Source organism: Cajanus cajan, chromosome 11 (genome assembly GCF_000230855.2).
Source record: "Cajanus cajan strain Asha chromosome 11, NIPB_CcT2T_4, whole genome shotgun sequence".
NCBI lineage: Eukaryota > Viridiplantae > Streptophyta > Magnoliopsida > Fabales > Fabaceae > Cajanus > Cajanus cajan.
Genome location: NC_138527.1, coordinates 4,550,279 through 4,570,942, shown reverse-complemented (window position 1 = coordinate 4,570,942; position 20,664 = coordinate 4,550,279). Strand labels below are relative to the sequence as shown.

The 20,664-nt window shown below is 33.7% G+C and overlaps 3 protein-coding genes across 4 annotated transcripts; all 3 read left to right on the top strand.

The window, feature by feature from the left end:
• The first annotated feature begins 789 nt into the window (after positions 1-789).
• Positions 790-6,269, top strand: LOC145953300 (uncharacterized). The gene is made up of 3 exons (XM_083067242.1): positions 790-1,934; positions 2,917-5,433; positions 6,219-6,269. The coding sequence occupies exons 2-3, from the start codon at positions 3,328-3,330 to the stop codon at positions 6,267-6,269; spliced, it is 2,157 nt and encodes a 718-aa protein (XP_082923368.1). The 5' UTR covers positions 790-1,934; positions 2,917-3,327.
• An 887-nt stretch (positions 6,270-7,156) lies between these two features.
• LOC145953145 (uncharacterized) lies at positions 7,157-9,796 on the top strand. The gene is made up of 2 exons (XM_083066835.1): positions 7,157-8,369; positions 9,352-9,796. The coding sequence occupies exon 1, from the start codon at positions 7,157-7,159 to the stop codon at positions 7,799-7,801; it is 645 nt and encodes a 214-aa protein (XP_082922961.1). The 3' UTR covers positions 7,802-8,369; positions 9,352-9,796.
• Positions 9,797-13,460: 3,664 nt separating this feature from the next.
• LOC109818717 (oxoglutarate-dependent flavonoid 7-O-demethylase 1) lies at positions 13,461-19,004 on the top strand. 2 transcript variants are annotated; one of them, XM_029268907.2, is made up of 4 exons: positions 13,461-13,887; positions 15,293-15,540; positions 17,038-17,377; positions 18,320-19,004. In XM_029268907.2, exons 1-4 carry the CDS (start codon positions 13,651-13,653, stop codon positions 18,584-18,586), a joined length of 1,092 nt encoding a protein of 363 aa, XP_029124740.1. In that variant the 5' UTR covers positions 13,461-13,650; the 3' UTR covers positions 18,587-19,004. The 2 variants fall into 2 exon arrangements, with proteins under 2 accessions (XP_029124740.1, XP_020239834.1); XM_020384245.3 differs by having other exon boundaries at positions 13,465-13,887; positions 17,038-17,365.
• Positions 19,005-20,664: the final 1,660 nt, after the last annotated feature.

Here is a 20,664-nt window from a genome sequence, read left to right as displayed (position 1 = left end):
TAAACAATAACCACATAAAACGCAAAAAAAATAAGCAAAAGATGAAAATAATTTACTTGAACATGCGAGAAGGAGGAAGACTAAGAAAGAAGACAAAACCAAAAACAAGAGTCTTAAACATTAATTGTGTTATCAATATGAAATTTTAAAGCACTTTTTTATGTCGGATGTTGTTACATCCATCATAGAAAGGTTAAGGTCAACTACAAAGTTGACCATTCACAACATAATCTATGACGGGTGTTGCCTCAATTGACCCGACATTCAAAAAAACTTTCTATGATGAATGAAACAACACCTAACATAAAAAAGTTGTCATATTTACAACTTTACCACTACATAACTTTCTATATAAGGATTACAATCGACATAAAATCTATGTCATAAAAAGTTCTTTTTGAACTAATGGATGAATAGCCAAATAATTCTTGAATTATATGAAATTTTATACACTTAATCTAATTACTAAGAACAGAAAATATAATGGTTGAATTTAAATTTTTATTCAACAAAAAATAATGAAAAGTGTAACACTAGTGAAAAAAGGGGTCTACAAAATTGATTGTTTTGGATTTATAAAATTAATTGCACAACTGATTTTGTCCCACTAATGCTAAATATAGACACTTTTAAAATCAATCAACACCCTATTTAAAAAATCACATAAAAAATCATATGTAACAATTGCCGGAACCCAAAAAATTCCGATCTTGTCCACATATGATTTTGACTTCCATTTGAAAATATCATTAGTTTAGGAATGCTCAAAATCCAGACTAATCCTTCACCAATGGTTTTTGAAAAAGGTTCTTAGGAGTTGTCACCAACATTTTACTCAAAAAATCAGAAAAAGGAAAAGGTTTGAAAAATCAATAATGGCCTGGACAACCAGAATTGGGTTAGAGGGCCAGTTACATGTAGGGAAGGTGTTAGATACCCTACAACGCCCTAATTCGGTATCCTATAATGATTTTAACATAATAATAAACAATAATTTAAAAGTGTACCCCTTTTTATTAATTATTTACATATTAAATATCTACATGGTGAATGACTTTTCTGATGGCAATAATACAAATAAAACAATTAAATAAATAAAGAAAGAGCAAGGGAATTTGATGAAAATAACTCTACAGCAAACTTTTATAAAAAGAACTTCAAATCCTGGTACAAAGGCGTGTTTTGATAGCATTTCGTTCTACAGGAACCTCACAAACACTCAAGAAAGCCTAGAGAGAGGATAGAGTTTCTGCTTGGACTAGGTCAACTAAGTAGTGTGTGTGTGTGGGAATGCGTGTATTAGACACGCATTTATAATAGCACCCGAAGGCTCGAAACGATCGTTCTGATTTTGGAACAAGTCGTTCTAAACTAGGGTTTTGTAACATCCCAAAATTTTATTTTTATGTATTGAGATTCTTAGTAGATATATCATATTTTTATATACATATTTTACTATTTATATACGTATTTTACTATTCATGTATACATATTTTACTATTTATATATACGTATTTTATTAATTACGTATACGTATGTATGAATAGTATTTTACTATGCAATTGCACAGTGAAGGGGCGGCTGAAACGTGGGCTGCGGATTCTTTCCGTTTCAAAATTTTAATTAATTTGAATATAATAATGAATAGTGCATAGTGCATAGTAATTTATAATATTATTTTAATGAATAGTGCATAGTGCATAGTAACTTCAAAATTTCTATAAATAGGGGCTTAAGGTTTTGGAAATTCAGAATTCTAGAGAGAAAGAAATTCTGGAGAAATAGAGAGAGAAAGTAAGAGAGAGAGAAGGAAAAAGAAAATAAGGTTCTGCCTAGGTTTTGAAAGAGGAGGAGAATAGAGAAGGTTCTGCCCTTGTTTCGATAATCATCTAAGAAGAAAAAGAGGAGATTCTGCCGAATTCTTTTTTATCCAGGTAAGGGGGGGAGTGGGAAACCTCGCTTGGGGGTGTTGGAGTAATCGTTAAATAGTTGTTTGTTAGATTGGCTCCCGATCTTATGCCTGTTGTTTGTTTGTATGAAATATTGTTATTAATGTGCTTTGCTTTTTGCATTACTTGATTTCTTGTCCGTAGTAAATAATAACTATACTATTTTTATAAAAGAAAAAAAAAATGAATAAATTGTTTATTAATAAAGATATGGAAGGCTAAGCCTCCTATTAATTAATAAATATGTAATTGATGTTAAAAAAAGAATAAGTTTTAGAATAAAAATACCTATGCGAACTTATGAAGATCTTATTATGACTTGAGTATATGAAGTATATATGAGACCTATGCGGACCTATGAGGATATGACTGTATGAAATATGTACTCATGACTTGTGACCTACGATCCATGAATGGACCGTTGAACTGTTGAACTATTGGACCGTTGGACTATTGGACCGTTGGACTATTGGACTGTTGGACTATTGGACTATTAAAGTTGGATTAATAAAATAAATCATAATTATGAAATATGAATCTTATATGTGTAATATGCTAAATGTTGAGTCTATGAATGTATGACATGCATCATATGCATATATTATTCCAGGTGTGCCGCTGAGGCCGCATACCAGTGATGCTAACAAGGTGTATGATCACCGGTGATAGGTGTGCCTTCGGGACACCAGTGATGTAACATGCTAACGAGGTGTATGAACACCAGTGATAGGTGTACCTTTGGGTCACCAGTGATAAATTCTGAAACTTCCGTATGGCGCCACATGCATACATTAGTGAGTCAAGTCAAGAAAATCATTATACATAAGCATATATGTGAGATTGATTATATATGTGAATTATATTGCGTGTGTGTGTGCTATTTAACTTTTATTTCTATACCTGCAACTAAGTGAGAAGTTTCTCACTCCTCTTGTTATTCTTGTATATGTTTAAATTTATGTTGCAGGTAATCTTAATCATGAGGATGTTGGTAATGAAGTCTAGAGGCTTAAGTGGGCATGCTCTGATAGGATGTGACATCGGGCTTAGCTAGGCTTCTTTCTGGGATAATAATGTTTTATTTTCCTTTTTTTGAAATTTAAATATATTTGTATGATATCAAAAAAAATTATAAATTGATTCCTAACTAGGAGGCACTGCCACCTTTACTGGGATTAATTTATAATCTTTGTTTTATTATGACTTCTTGAGTTTGGTATAAATGTTAATTACGAATGTGCATCTTCTACCTTATGATATTTATTATCACTCTAATATATTTTTTTAATATAGTTAATGCTTATTAAGTAATTATGTTGGGGTAGAGGGTGTCACATCTAGTGGTATCAGAGCAGGTCGATTCTATCGGCCGTGAGTTATGTGTCTACTATGTTTATTGATTGTAAATATATTATGTTATAGTTGTCTGTGTTTATTAAAAGTTCTATATATCCAGATTATGGCTGGTAGAAATGATCGTGCGATTGCTGATGCTCTCCAAGCATTAGCCCAAGCTATGAACAACAACAATATGGCTGGAGTTGTTCCTAACTGGTTGGAGCAATTTCAGAAGAATAACCCGCCGACCTTTAAAGGAGGATATGACCCAGATGTTGCAATAAATTGGCTAATGGAAATCGAAAAGATCTTCAATGCTATGGAATGTCCTTTTCCTCAGAAAGTGAGGTTGGCTACCTTTATGTTTACTGCTGATGCCCATTTTTGGTGGGAAGGAGCACTTCAAAGGATAATAGATGGAGGAATGCAATTAAATTGGGAAAACTTCAAAAGAGTTTTTCTTGAGAAGTATTTCCCGGATGATGTGAGAAGCCAGAAGGAAGCTGAATTTCTCGAGTTAAAGCAAGGAAATGATACGGTGGCACACTATGCTGAAAAATTTGATGCCTTGGTCCGTTATTGTACCCATTATCATGGTGAGGGTGGCGAACGGGCTAAATGTATTAAGTTTGTGAATGGCCTTCGTCCTGAGATAAAAACCGCAATTAATTATCAAGAGATTTATCACTACCCAACGCTTGTCAACAAGAGTAGAATCTATGACCGTGATAATCGTGCACGTTCTGTCTTTTACAAGGGAGCTGGAGGTCCTATTCGTGCAGTGAATTCAAATACTTCTGGTAAGAGTAAGCCTTATTCTGCTTCTACCAGATCTCAGGGAAATATGGCTGCTGCCAATAGAACTAAATCGTCCACTGTGAACACTACTGGTAGTGTTGGAGGGTCTGTGTCTATTTCTTCAGGAAGATGTGGAAAGTGTGGACGGATCGGTCATATTAAATCAGAGTGTCGTGACAAGGAGGTTACTTGCTTCAACTGCAATGGTAAAGGACACATCAGTACTCAATGTCCTGAACCACCAAGAACACGTGTCATTGGATCAGGATCGCAAACCGAACGACCAAAGACTATAGGGAGAGTATTTGCTCTTAGTGGTGTTGAAGCTGCTCGGTCAGAAAATTTGATACAAGGTACTTGTTTCATAGCTGAGACTCCTTTTGTTGTACTATTTGATTCTGGTGCAACTCATTCCTTTATTTCCATCTCTTGTGTCCAAAAACTGAAATTGCCTGTGTCTTTGTTAAATTTTGATTTAGTTGTTGAAACTCCTACTAATGGTCCTGTAACTACATCCCTAGTGTGTTTAAAATGCCCTTTGACAATTTCTGATAAACAGTTTCTAGTTGATTTAATCTGTTTGCCTCTTAGTCAATTAGATGTAATCCTTGGTATGGATTGGCTATCTTCTCACCATGTTCTTTTGAATTGCTTTGATAAATCCATTTCATTTGGTGAATGTAAGAGTGCGGAATTTCTTAGTGCTTCTGAGATTAAAACTTGTTTAAAGGAAAATGAAAGGGTATACATGATCTTATCTTCATTGACAGTTGAGATTGAGAGTAAGCTAGATGAGATTCCCTTAGTGAGAGAATTTCCTGAAGTATTTCCTAAGGATGTGTCTAGTTTACCACCCGAGAGAGAGATTGAGTTCAGTATAGACTTAGTGCCAGGTACCGCACCCATATCTATAGCACCCTATAGGATGTCTCCTAAAGAGTTAGTTGAGCTTAAGAAACAAATAGAGGAACTACAAGAGAAACAATTCATTAGGCCTAGTGTTTCACCTTGGGGAGCGCCTGTTTTATTGGTCAAAAAGAAAGATGGAAGTATGAGATTGTGTGTAGATTATAGACAATTGAATAAGGTGACCATTAAGAATAAGTATCCCTTGCCTAGAATAGATGATCTTATGGATCAACTAGTTGGAGCTTGTGTGTTTAGTAAAATAGATTTGAGATCAGGTTACCATCAAATCCGAGTGAAATCCGAGGATATCCCAAAGACTGCTTTTAGGACTCGTTATGGGCACTATGAGTATTTAGTTATGCCTTTTGGTGTAACTAATGCACCTGGAGTATTCATGGATTATATGAATAGGATCTTTCATCCTTACTTGGATAAATTTGTAGTAGTCTTCATAGATGATATCCTAGTGTATTCCAAGACCAGGGAGGAGCATGCTGAGCACCTTAGGATTGTCCTTCAAACCCTTAAGGAGAAACAGTTGTATGCTAAATTGGCAAAATGTGAATTTTGGTTGGAGAGTGTAAATTTTCTAGGGCATGTGATATCCAAGGATGGAATAGCTGTAGATCCCTCTAAGGTAGAAGCGGTTCTTGAATGGAAAGCACCTAAGTCAGTTTTTGAGATTAGAAGTTTTCTAGGATTAGCTGGGTATTATAGGAGGTTTATAGAGGGTTTTTCTAGATTAGCTTTACCTTTAACCAAGTTAACTAGGAAGAACCAACCTTTTGTGTGGAACTCTAAGTGTGAAGAGAGTTTTCAAGAACTTAAGAAGAGACTAACTAGTGCACCTGTGTTAGTATTACCTGACCCTAGCAAGACTTTTGAGGTATTTTGTGATGCTTCCAAAATGGGATTAGGTGGAGTACTTATGCAGGAAGGTAGGGTAGTAGCTTATGCGTCTAGACAACTTAAGATCCATGAACAAAACTATCCTACCCATGACCTTGAGTTAGCTGCAATAGTATTCGTGCTTAAGTTGTGGAGGCACTACTTGTTTGGATCTAGATTTGAGGTGTTTAGTGATCACAAAAGCCTTAAGTACTTGTTTGACCAAAAAGAATTAAATATGAGACAGAGAAGATGGTTAGAATTTCTTAAGGACTATGACTTTCAATTGAACTATCACCCTGGCAAAGCTAATGTTGTGGCTGACGCTTTGAGTAGGAAATCTCTGAGAGTGTCTTCCTTGATGATTATGGAATTGCGTATGATTGAAGAATTTAGGGATATGAGTTTAGGGTGTGAACTAACCCCTAAGAGTATTAGGTTGGGAACCTTGAAGGTGACTAATAACTTGATAGATGAAATTAGAAAAGGTCAGAAGATTGACCCTTTCCTATTGAGTCAAGTTGAGAAATTGAATCAAGGTGTGGAAAATGAATTTAGAATTGGAATAGATGGAGTATTGAGATTTAGGGATAGGTTGTGTATTCCTAGGGTGCCTGAACTTAAGAAAGCAATACTTGAAGAAGGACATAGGAGTAGCCTTAGTATTCATCCAGGAGCCACTAAGATGTACCAAGACCTTAAGAAGATGTTCTGGTGGCCTAAGATGAAAAAGGAAGTGGAGGAATTTGTGTATGCCTGCCTGGTATGTCAGAAAGCTAAGGTAGAACACCAAAAACCTTCAGGTTTCCTGCAACCTTTGGATGTGCCTGTGTGGAAATGGGATAGTATCTCTATGGATTTCGTAGTGGGGTTACCTAAAGCTGCGAAAAACTTAGATGCTATATGGGTCATTGTGGATAGATTGACTAAGTCTGCCCATTTTATTCCAATTAACATTAAATATTCTTTGGAAAGACTAACCAAGTTGTACATAAGTGAGATTGTAAGATTACATGGGGTTCCTACTAGTATAATGTCTGATAGAGATCCTAGATTTACTTCTAGATTTTGGGAGAGTTTGCATAAGGCTTTAGGCACTAAAGCTTAGATTGAGTTCAGCCTACCATCCCCAAACAGATGGTCAAACCGAAAGAACTATTCAATCTTTGGAAGACTTGTTGAGAGCTTGCATCTTAGAACATGGGGGTAGTTGGGATAGTTTCCTACCTTTGATAGAGTTTACCTACAACAATAGCTACCATTCCAGTATTGGGATGGCACCTTATGAAGCTCTATATGGTAGGAGATGTAGAACACCTTTGTGTTGGGTAGAACCTGGAGAGAATGCTATCTTAGGACCTGAGATAGTTCAACAAACTACTGAACAAGTTAAGATGATCCAGGAGAGAATGAGAGCAACTCAGAGTAGGCAGAAAAGTTACAGTGATAAGAGGAGAAAGGACCTTGAGTTTAATGAAGGTGATCATGTATTCCTTAAAGTTACTCCTTGGACAGGAGTGGGCAGAGCACTGAAGTCCCGTAAACTTACTCCACGTTTTATTGGTCCTTATCAAATCCTTAAAAGAATTGGTGAAGTAGCCTATCAAATTGCCTTACCCCCATCTCTTTCAAATCTTCATAATGTCTTTCATGTTTCCCAACTCAGAAAGTATGTCCATGATCCTTCCCATATCATTGAGTCTGACAACATTCAGTTGAAAGATAATCTTACCTATGAAACAGTTCCTCTAAGAATTGATGATACGAGGGTAAAACAACTAAGAGGAAAGGAAATTCCTTTGGTTAAGGTCATTTGGGGAGGAAATTTTGAAGAAAGTGCTACTTGGGAATTAGAAAGCAAGATGCGTGAAGCATATCCATTCCTATTTTCAGGTAAATTTCGAGGACGAAATTTCTAAAAGGAGGGGAGAAATGTAACATCCCAAAATTTTATTTTTATGTATTGAGATTCTTAGTAGATATATCATATTTTTATATACATATTTTACTATTTATATACGTATTTTACTATTCATGTATACGTATTTTACTATTTATATATACGTATTTTATTAATTACGTATACGTATGTATGAATAGTATTTTACTATGCAATTGCACAGTGAAGGGGCGGCTGAAACGTGGGCTGCGGATTCTTTCCGTTTCAAAATTTTAATTAATTTGAATATAATAATGAATAGTGCATAGTGCATAGTAATTTATAATATTATTTTAATGAATAGTGCATAGTGCATAGTAACTTCAAAATTTCTATAAATAGGGGCTTAAGGTTTTGGAAATTCAGAATTCTAGAGAGAAAGAAATTCTGGAGAAATAGAGAGAGAAAGTAAGAGAGAGAGAAGGAAAAAGAAAATAAGGTTCTGCCTAGGTTTTGAAAGAGGAGGAGAATAGAGAAGGTTCTGCCCTTGTTTCGATAATCATCTAAGAAGAAAAAGAGGAGATTCTGCCGAATTCTTTTTTATCCAGGTAAGGGGGGGAGTGGGAAACCTCGCTTGGGGGTGTTGGAGTAATCGTTAAATAGTTGTTTGTTAGATTGGCTCCCGATCTTATGCCTGTTGTTTGTTTGTATGAAATATTGTTATTAATGTGCTTTGCTTTTTGCATTACTTGATTTCTTGTCCGTAGTAAATAATAACTATACTATTTTTATAAAAGAAAAAAAAAATGAATAAATTGTTTATTAATAAAGATATGGAAGGCTAAGCCTCCTATTAATTAATAAATATGTAATTGATGTTAAAAAAAGAATAAGTTTTAGAATAAAAATACCTATGCGAACTTATGAAGATCTTATTATGACTTGAGTATATGAAGTATATATGAGACCTATGCGGACCTATGAGGATATGACTGTATGAAATATGTACTCATGACTTGTGACCTACGATCCATGAATGGACCGTTGAACTGTTGAACTATTGGACCGTTGGACTATTGAACCGTTGGACTATTGGACTGTTGGACTATTGGACTATTAAAGTTGGATTAATAAAATAAATCATAATTATGAAATATGAATCTTATATGTGTAATATGCTAAATGTTGAGTCTATGAATGTATGACATGCATCATATGCATATATTATTCCAGGTGTGCCGCTGAGGCCGCAAACTAGTGATGCTAACAAGGTGTATGATCACCGGTGATAGGTGTGCCTTCGGGACACCAGTGATGTAACATGCTAACGAGGTGTATGAACACCAGTGATAGGTGTACCTTTGGGTCACCAGTGATAAATTCTGAAACTTCCGTATGGCGCCACATGCATACATTAGTGAGTCAAGTCAAGAAAATCATTATACATAAGCATATATGTGAGATTGATTATATATGTGAATTATATTGCGTGTGTGTGTGCTATTTAACTTTTATTTCTATACCTGCAACTAAGTGAGAAGTTTCTCACTCCTCTTGTTATTCTTGTATATGTTTAAATTTATGTTGCAGGTAATCTTAATCATGAGGATGTTGGTAATGAAGTCTAGAGGCTTAAGTGGGCATGCTCTGATAGGATGTGACATCGGGCTTAGCTAGGCTTCTTTCTGGGATAATAATGTTTTATTTTCCTTTTTTTGAAATTTAAATATATTTGTATGATATCAAAAAAAATTATAAATTGATTCCTAACTAGGAGGCACTGCCACCTTTACTGGGATTAATTTATAATCTTTGTTTTATTATGACTTCTTGAGTTTGGTATAAATGTTAATTACGAATGTGCATCTTCTACCTTATGATATTTATTATCACTCTAATATATTTTTTTAATATAGTTAATGCTTATTAAGTAATTATGTTGGGGTAGAGGGTGTCACAGGTTTCATGTTGATTTTAGTGGGTCAGAACGACCCATTCTAGATTGGAAACAAGTCATTCCCAACTAGGGTTTTAGGCCATTTTAGGGGTTTAGAATGGCCTGTTCCAGTTTGGGAACGACCCATTCCACGCTTAAAACCCTACCTTCAAACTTTTAGGCCTTTTATTGTTGTTCTAGTCTGTTCTAGTGTTCTATTGGGCCTTCAAGGGCCACTCGTGTCGTTCTAACAGTCCTTTATCCTTAGTCTTGACAACATGGATGAAATCTGGTGTCTACAACAACTAATTTTTTATGTAGGCATACTTCCCTGTAACTCCAATGTTGTGGTCCACTAGTACAAGCAAATAAATTGACAAAATATGAAAATATACAAGAAAAAATCAAACAAATATCCATCGGCACCAGTATGCCTCCCTCCTTCACTAGTGTCGTCCTAGCCTCCGGCACTACGACCAATATCGATATGCCTTCCTCCTTACCAAGAAACATTTTGCGCTCTATGATGCTCACCAGTAGTGAAATCAAACTAAATCACTTGATCCTGTTCTCCACATACAACATTTGTATCATCATGATTCTCCTTTAATCACAAGAACAAAGCAAAGGAAAAGTTTCAACATAAAATGGGCATTCAATATCAAACCATAGAGAAAACCAAAATGAAACAAAGTTGCCTCGGAGTTGAGGTAGAGAACAATGTTGTGGAAGCAACAACAACGAAAAGCCTTGTCCTCTCTCTATATTTATTCAATTTAATAAGTCACACCTATAAAACTAGTTATTTCATACCCGATTTTATACGTATATACAAAATCGGTTACATGATAATTGATTTTAAATGAAGTGATTAAATTTAAAAATGTCATCGCATTGTCTATTAAATAGATTGTAAAACAACTTATTTAATAGCTTGACATTGTAGGCACTACTACAAAAACAATATTATACGTCGGGCTTTCTACATCGCTTATTGAACAACCGATGTAAAAAAAAGGACGGTGCCATTTTTGTAATTATTTAATCATTCTACATCGGTTAACTAAAGGACCGATGTAGTATTGCCAATTCAAATGACAGGGTCCCTCATTCTCCATGACATTGAGCAACAACCCAAGCCCTCGTCACGCGGCTTTCCAAATGGATGCATCCTCTGCCACCCTCACATCGGCGGCGCCGACCTAATCTTGGACCTCATGACGACGACAAAGTAGTCATGGCTGAGCGCGAGCAAGAGGCCGGCAACAGAGGCATGACCATTGACAGTGACGATGGTGGGCATGGGGGGAGATGAGGGCGGCGATGACAGGCTTGAAGGAGGCGACCATAGACTCTAGGCGATGGAGGGCGGCGGAGGGGGAGGTCGTGCATTGGGCCCAGGTGAGGTTGAAGCCGTTGGAGAAGAACTTGTCGTGGGCAGTGGTGAGGAGGACGAACCCAGGAGTGGCTTGGGTGATGAGGCGCGTTAGGGCTGAGAGGAGGGAATCGACTAGGGTTGGGCTCAGGTGATTTTGGCCGTTGACAGCGGCAATGGTGGGCATGGGGAAGGCGATGAGGGCGGCGATGACGGGCTTGAGGGAGGCGACCATGGACTCTAGGTGATTGAGGGCGGCGGAGGGGGAGGCAGCGGATTGGGGCCAGGCATGGTCGAAGCCGTTGGAGAAGAACTTGCCGTGGGCGGTGGTGAGGAGGACGGACCCGGGAATGGCTTGGGTGGTGAGGCGCGTTAGGGTTTTGGCTGTCGCCGACGAGGGGTTACTGGTTTTACATCAGTTATTGAACAACTGATGTAGAATGTCTGATACTTTCTACATCTCCTTAATCTACATCGGTTCCAAAATCGATGTAAAATGCCAAGAAAAACCGATGTAAAATATGGCTCTTGTAGTAGTGAGGCTATTTTTTTATTAGTGTAATTTCATTAAGTTTGATAGCTAATATTATATATATATATATATATGAGAATAATTCATTTACTTCATTCAATAATTCATGTTTTACAATAAATTTCAACAATTCAAGTGTCAACTTAAAAGTTCTTAGCGTGTAGACAACACAAATTTTAAAAAAAATGTATATCATGTGATACTTTATTATGTAAATCCAAATGAACGTATAAAATATTTTTATATTTATTCGTCAATTTGATTTAACGAAATATAATATTAAATAATTTTCAAATTTTTTAATAAATTTTTGAACTTTATCTATACGATAAAAACTTTGATCTAATAGTTGAATTGCTAAAATTTGATGTAGAATATGAATTACTGAATGAAATAAGTTTATTAAGACCTACTCTCAAAATAAGTGGATCCATTATCTCTTTATATATATATAGGGAGCATATCAAGTGAGAGAGAATTTATTATGAGAGATGAGGGTTAAAATATAACCCTTAAATTAATCAAGTGAGAGAAAATTTGGGGTTTAATCAAGTGAGAGGAAATTAATAAATGAGACACTTTTGCTTTAAATATATAATAAGAACAAATGATGTGTTAGAGATGAAAACAACATGTTGCTGCAAACCATGAATTTGTAAGAAGCATGCTAGTGACAACTAAATTAGACAAGTAAGCAGATGTCATCGCTCACTTCTAAAATAAAAATAAAGAAATTAAATATTGACAATAAAGCAGCAAGGACAAAAATTATCTGTTCAAAAATAATATTTTAGTATACTTTTAAAATAAGGTGATATAGACATAAATAATAATTTATTTCGTTTTACTCGTTACTCAAATAATGGAATAAATTTTTGGTGCTATTTCATTGTAACATATTTAAGTTATAGAATAGGAGTTTTTTTTTTCCATTATGTACTATTTAACTTTATTCTATTCCTTCTCATATTTTCCAACACTTTAAATATGATATATATATATATATATATATATATATATATATCAATAATTAAAATTAATAATATTACTAGATATGACGGTTTATGGCTGAATGATAGTAAAAATAAAAAATAAAAAAATCATTTATGTATCCAATTAAAGACTATATTATTTTGTATTCCAAGGCATTCTTTTCGACTTCACTGTCGTTATGGATTAAATAAAAGTTAGATTGTAGACTTGGTTTAAAGGCAAGAAAAACAATGTTTATAATTTTCGATGTTAATTTTGACCCTAGCATTCCTTATTTATCTTCTTAAGCCTTAAATGCAAGAACTCTTTGTTATGGTAAGATTACGGTTTATACTTTGTTCATTTAATAAAGTCGTTGTTTATAGAAATAAAAATAAAAATAAAAAAGTCTATAGTATAGTTATTAATATTTAATTATTATCATACTTGAACAAGTAAATTATATACAAACTAACATCACAAGCTGCAACATGTTTAAAAAAATAATGATTGCAATTATAACTTAATAAAACCATATTGTGTATATTTCAAACTATATATATCACATAAATAACTTCCAAACCATGCATGAAGCGATGAAACCCATGTTCTTGCTTGGAACCACAACTTACGTGAAAGGAAGAGATGGAACATATATATCCGAGGCTGCGCCGGAAAACAAGCCACCCCAGCTAAGCCATTTGCAAAGGATAAATTCATATTCACAATAATAACTCCTTTTGTCAAACCCTTATTTGGCATGCGTACTTCATTATCAACTTATAATTATTATATTTGGGGTCAACGGATTGGATAGCTAAGCCCCAACTCTCCTTTCAATTAACAAAAACAAAGTAGCAATTCACAACCTGTCTTAGAAAATTCACTTTCAATGTCCAAACAAACACATACACACATTTTTTTTTATCAGCAAAATAAATAATATATTAAAGAGGTAGAAGGGTATCCTTAACACATATACACAAATATTTGTTATCATTATTCTCGTATTTAAGAGTTGATCAGAGAGAAGGGAACATTCATCTGAGCCTTGGGATTGGTCATCTGAGCAACATGGAACCAGAAACAGCAGAGCTTGGATTACTTTCTGTGAAAGAACTAGCAAAGAAGGCACTAACCAAAGTTCCAGAGAGATATGTTATTGCAGATATTGACCCTCCAATTTTATCTAACACAAACTCTTTGCCTCAGCTCCCTGTTATTGACCTAAACAAGTTGTTGGCTGAAGAATTGAAGGGTCCTGAACTGGAGAAGCTAGACTTTGCATGCAAAGAATGGGGTTTCTTTCAGGTACATGTATCCATTTTCTTTTCCATTAATTATATTCAATGACGTATGTTAGATATCTTGTGTTTTTCTTTTCTCTTTTCTTCTCTAATATCATACGATAGTTATTTAAACTTTATATTTATTATAATATTTTCGACTAGCTATTAAATCATTTTCATGTTTAATATATGTCTTGTAACCAACAGTGTTAAATTAAATTTCTAAACAGCTGGGATCAACATAGTATTGAATTAGAGTATGTAGATACACTAGTACAAAAGACCCTTTTTACGTCGGTTATTTAGGGGTTTTTACGTCAGGGAAACGTCCGACGTAGAAGCGGGAGACGTAAAATTTACGTCGGGGGTCAAAAACCGACGTAAATTTACGTCGGACATACCCAGGTCCGACGTAAAAAATCGTAAAAATTTTAAAAAAAAAAAGAAAAATAATGCAGCAGAACGGCCCGTTCTGCTTGGAGAACGGCCCGTTCTCCTTGCAGAACGGGGCATTCTGTTTGGAGAACGGCCTATACTGCTTGGAGGACGGGCCGTTCTCCTTGCAGAACGGGCCGTTCTCCTTGCAGAACGGCCCGTTCTGCTTCCCAGAAATCGCTTTTCTTCTGCGTTTTCCTCCCAGAATCGCTTTTCTTCCCAGAATCGCTTCTCTTCTCTGTTCTCCTCAGGCTTGGCTTCAGCCACTGGTTGTTCCTACTCAAAATATATAAAGAAACACACATAATAAGTTCAAAATACACATTTAGTCGTATGAACACAAACTGCTTGTTTTTGTCGTATGAACGGAGACTGAATGATAGAAAAATTATAAGGAAGGAAGGACCGAAGGAGTAGGAGGCGGAGGGATTTACACAACGAAGAGGAAGAGGGTTTACAGAGAAAAAAATGAAAAGTGAATGCGCGCGGTGTGCCTCGCGCTCTCTTATTCAAATTTGCGTCTTTTTTACGTCGGACCTGGTAGGGTGCGACGTAAATTTACGTCGCACCTGGGAAGGTGCGACGTAAATTTACGTCGCACCTGGGAAGGTGCGACGTAGATTGGACTTTTTACGTCGCACCTGGGAAGGTGCGACGTAGATTGGACTTTTTACGTCGGACCTTACCAGGTGCGACGTAAAAAAGTTCGCAAAAATTACAAAAATGCCACCGCATTTTTTTTACGTCGGATTTTCGTATTTCCGACGTAAAAGGGGTGACGTAATATACTTATTTTCTACTAGTGATAGTCTTAAATTCGAATACTAATATGCCTATAAATTCTACTGAGGAAAGAAAAAGCACAGTAAAGTTTAAAATAAAAGGATATGTATACAATGGAAATGATGTGGAGCAATAAGTTGCAAGCGTAATTTCACCAAGAGAGAACACAAAGGCTAATCTATAAAATTGTGGTTTTGTATATATCATAGCTGATTAACCACGGAATTAGCATGGAATTGGTGGAAGATGTAAAGAGAGGTGCTCAAGAACTGTTCAATCTTTCAATGGAAGAGAAGAAAAAGCTTTGGCAGAAACCAGGAGATATGGAAGGGTTTGGTCAAATGACTGAAAAGCCTAAAGGGGAAGCATCAGATTGGATAGATGGATTCTACATTTTAACACTTCCATCTCACTTTAGGAAGCCCCACCTATTCCCTAATTTACCACTACCTTTCAGGTGCATGCTCTTTAAATCTTTTGTTTCAATTCCCCCTCCTTGTTCAAGAATTGATTATTAAATTAAATGTTATTTATTATAAAAATAATAATTATTAATTCAACTTTGTATCCTTTAGGTCAAAGTTTGATACGTTTTAGTTCAAAATGCAAATTAAATTAATTGTGAAAATAAGATTCCTAGTATTGTTTTTAGATTTCATATATATAGATTTCAAAATTATTATTGTCATAGTGATAATAAAGATAGTAGTGGTGCTGTCATCATCTAACTATTTTACTCTTGAAATGATAAAATAATAAAGTAGTGCGAAGATGAGACAATAAAAAAGGAGAATAATATTTTACAAGTAAAATAGTAATCTTAAAAAAAAAAAAAGAAAAGAGAATTACTTTAATATATATATTTGTTAATTATTTGTAAGGTAAAAGGACATAACAAGATGAAAGGTCTGTTTTAATTTAATATATATATATATATATATATATATATATATATATTAATAAAAAAATGAAGGTTGACCATAGGTTTAGGCCTTATTTTAAGAAAATAGGAAAAACATTTTTAAATTAAGTTTTGGTTCATTTCTACTTGTCATGTAGAAGAGAGATTGACATAGATCAATATATGTTTTTAAGCCAAATTAATCATTAAACTAGAAAATTATTTAACCGTGTTCAACCTTGGTAAAATAGGTTTACACGTATTAAATAATAAAAAAAATTATTCTAAATAGAATAATAATAATAATAATAATAATAATAATATAACTTTTAAAAATCTTATATGATCTAAATAAAAAATTAAGTGTTGTATATAAGTCCAAAGTGCTCTCCGTTATAAGCAAGTCAAGTTACCAAGCTTTCTTTCCTTTTTAAAAAGAAAAATAAATAATACCTTTTTTTTTTTTGGACAGCAAAATAAATAACACCTGATGTGAAGCCTAAAATGTTACTCACATTCTCCCTCACCTCAGAAGCATAAGTAAAAAAGTTCCAATTAAATAAAGGGTATTTTGTTAAAGACATAATTAAATAATATAAAATAATTAAAATTTATTTATAATTAATATCATTATACAGGAGTTTTTTCTTTATATTTGGAAAGGTACTTTAAAAATTCCCCCTTGTCTCCCTATTTCTCTCTTTCATCATATTACATTGTATACGTAAGATATTTACCCATCTCTTTATCTCTTTTTCTTACTAGGTTACAAATAGATTTGTAGTGTTACAAATCATTTTTTTATGATAAAAGTAGTAAGAGATAGAGTTCTCAGTGCTCAATTTTTATCTTCAATTTCGAATTTGATGTGAGGCTATATTTATGCCAATCATATACATGGTTTCAGTTTTTGATATAATTAAAGACTGCTCCTTTGAAATGACCAATTATTGCCTTTTCCACCAAATGCACACATGAAATTAGAAGACTGCCATTTCTGTGTAGCTAGTACCTCAAACCACAATAATGATATGAATTAACGTTGGCCTGAAGGGAAAATTTAGAGGATTATTGCATGGAGATGAGAGACCTTGCCATCAATATTTATGTTCTTATTGGGAAAGCTCTTGGTATAGATCAGCCAAAGGAAATTAAAGAGTCATTAGGGGAACCAGGACAAGCAATAAAGATCAATTACTATCCTCCTTGTCCCCAACCAGAAAATGTCCTTGGCTTAAAGTCTCACACTGATGCATCTGCCCTAACCATCCTTCTCCAAGCCAATGAAGTGGAAGGCCTCCAAATCAAAAAAGATGGAAAATGGGTTCCTGTTAAACCCCTCCCAAATGCTTTCATCGTTACTCTTGGAGATGTTTTGGAGGTAACCAAATTTGTGAGTAATAATTATACTCATCATGTCATATAATTGTTTTTATTTTCTCTCTTGAGTTTAAATCTAATATCAAAAGAATGATAAATTGCTCTATAGGATAATTAACTTTACCTTGATATTTTACCTATATTTAAAAGTATTCATGCAATGCATGCGAAACTTGCTGGTCTAACATTTTCCTTTTCCTAGGTTGTTTATCCAAAAATGCATTTGATTATAATTACATGAAATAAATTAGATTTAATTATGTTTCTAGTTTTTAAAATTTAAGACATATTTTTTGTCCTTCAAATTTAAAATTAGTGTTTTTAGTCACTAAAAGGAAAAAAAATTAATTTAACTCCTCAAATTTAAAATTTATCCTTTTATTCTTTTTATTTAAAAAATTACTGTTTAATTTAGTCTATAAGACTGTAATATATAATAGTATCAATTAACATTGATAGGTTAAAATAATCATATAGAATCAATAATTTTAATGTATAAATAGAAAAATTATATGCAACATATTCAATAATAAATGAATTTTAATTGACGGATTTAATAATGACAATTGGACAAAGATATTAAAATAATAATATTTTAGAGATTGAATACTCAAATTTTAAATTTGAAAAATCAAAAAAAATTATATAAAGAGACTAAAAAAATTTCTTTTGAAATTACATAAACTAAAAATACAAATTTTAATTTTATGAACCAAAATAATATCTACGACTAAAATCATAAGTAACTTATTTATTCATTGACTTAAACTTTTATGGTAACAATCAATCATGTATATGATATTTTTATTCATAATTAGTTCTTATAATTCATCATTTAAGTGAAATACATATATTTTAATAGTTTTTATTGATTTATTATGTATAATACAAAAATTAACATGACAAGGATCAGTATAGTCCTAATCCATTGTTATATATATGGTTTGACGTACAGGTAGTGACAAATGGGATATATAGGAGCAGGGAGCATCGAGCAGTGGTAAACTCAAATAAAGAAAGGCTATCCATAGCTGCATTTAGTGGCCCAGAATGGAGTGGAAACATAGGTCCAGCACCTTCTCTTGTTACTCCAGAAACACCACCTTTGTTCAAAACAATTGGTGTAGCAGATTTCTATAAGGGATACCTTTCACCTGAGCATCGGGGTAAATCATACATAAACAATGTTTTGAGGATCCGATATGAGAACATCAAAAGCTAGCTCTTGGAATTCAAATTAATGACTGCTAGTTAAGTCATGGAAACATAATAGTAATTAAGTAAACCTTTCAAGATATTATATATTTAAATGCAATGTGCAATTATTCGTCACAAGATTGGAGATTGAAGCAGAATATATACAAATTTTAAGAAGTGCTAGTGCCCGGCCCCCATAGTCAATAGATGATGGGAATTAAGTCATAATTTTACATGCCAGAATGTAATTGTTTTAATATGCATTTGTGTAATTTCATTAGAATGGTCCCATGCATGTGGGTGGATTTGCTATTTTTTAATATTGGTCATGTGTAGTGTGTTGTTTGGATTATCCGTGTTATGTATATTATTATTATTGTTGTTGAATTTGGTTCACGATACGCTAAAGAAACCCATTTATTAACTACCATATTGTCCATAGGCTTGTTCTCATTGTTACACATTTTTTTCTTACAAAAATTCAATTATTAATATAGTATATACATTTTATTAATTAGTTTGATGCATTAACTATTGATAAACAATTTTGTTAGATGGAAAATTGTGAAATTATATATATATATATATATATATATATATATATATATATATATATATATATATATATATATATATATATCATTACTACTGCCACTATCAGTGTAATATATTTTATTGGTAATATAAACTCATAATGATTATAATTACAAGATTATTTTATTTCTGTTGAAAAACTAACCACCACGAGAAAAAAAAAAAGTTAATTTGTAACGGTTAAATAATCATACATCACAAGCCAAATTAATAAAACCACCAGAGGTGCAGAAAAACCAACAGAAAGTTTGTCAACTACATTGAAACAGTTAATAAAAGTCAGCAACGAGCTTAAAGAGTTTATACCATTTCTAACTAAGTTGCAATGAATAACTTAAAGCTTGAGGGTCACAGGCTCAATTAATATAGAAAACATTTTACTAGCATACATTAAAAAAAATTCATATGCGCGACAATTGTAATAAGACAAGTAACGGAAGAAAATATAAAATAAGCAAATAAAATACCTTAATATTGGTATATTAGTTAAAGGCTAGATGCATCTATTGCAACATCAAATTATAGCCAAAAGCATGAGAAATTGACATGAAGGAATAAGAGAGAGAAAACTAACTTATGAGCTTATAATAATTAAGGAAAGAAAAAGTAATAGAATGACAATGTATTTCATGATTTTGAATATATTTGGGAAAAAGTTGCAACTTGGTCATGTTAAGAAGATCGTTTTTTCTTCTAACTTTATTGAGAATATCTAGATCTTTTCTTAAGGTTGAGATTTAGTTGTAGAAGTTGGAATTCAAGCTTAAAGAGCTCAGATTCTTATAGAGAAGTTGAGCCCTAAGGATTTTGAAAGTTTCATATTTCTTCTTCTTTTCCTTGTTTTTTAGAAGCAATTGAGGTAACGAAAGTTTATTGATTGATTCTTTAAGTGGTTTTAAGTTGTTAACTATTGTTGTTTGCCCCATTGGTTGCCTATATGTTGCGATTAGATGATAATTGTTGAAGTTGTTAAGTTAGGATTTTGACGAAAGGAAACTTAAGACCCAAGGACGTTGAATATGTGTTAGATCCTTGTTGCATGTGGAATTTGATGTTGAATTCAAGTAGTTTAAGTTGTTTGGAACATGTTGATGGTTTGCATGTGGTAGATAAGGTATATGTTGGTTGGATTTGTTGAGAAAAGGTAAGTTCCATGGTGGAACTTCGCATTCTCGCCCAACAAGAATGCATGCTCGCCCAATGTGCATGTATAGCTAATGAACATTTGCCCACTTTTTGTCCTTTTGCTCAACAGTGGAAGTTTTTCTCAATGAGAAGATGAATTTGTGGGTGACTCTTATGAGAGCTTTCTCAGCGAGAGGACCTCAAAGAATCCTTCTTACTCAATGAGATGTGGTCATTGGACAAGAAGATCCATAGGGGAGTCAACCCGCCTAATGAGTTGTGGTTGTCCAATTTGGTGTCCCACAGTGGGTTAAGCTTATCAAGCAAAAGAAGCCACAACAAGTTTAACAATCAAAGTCTCACTTTATTCAAATAAAAGGATGA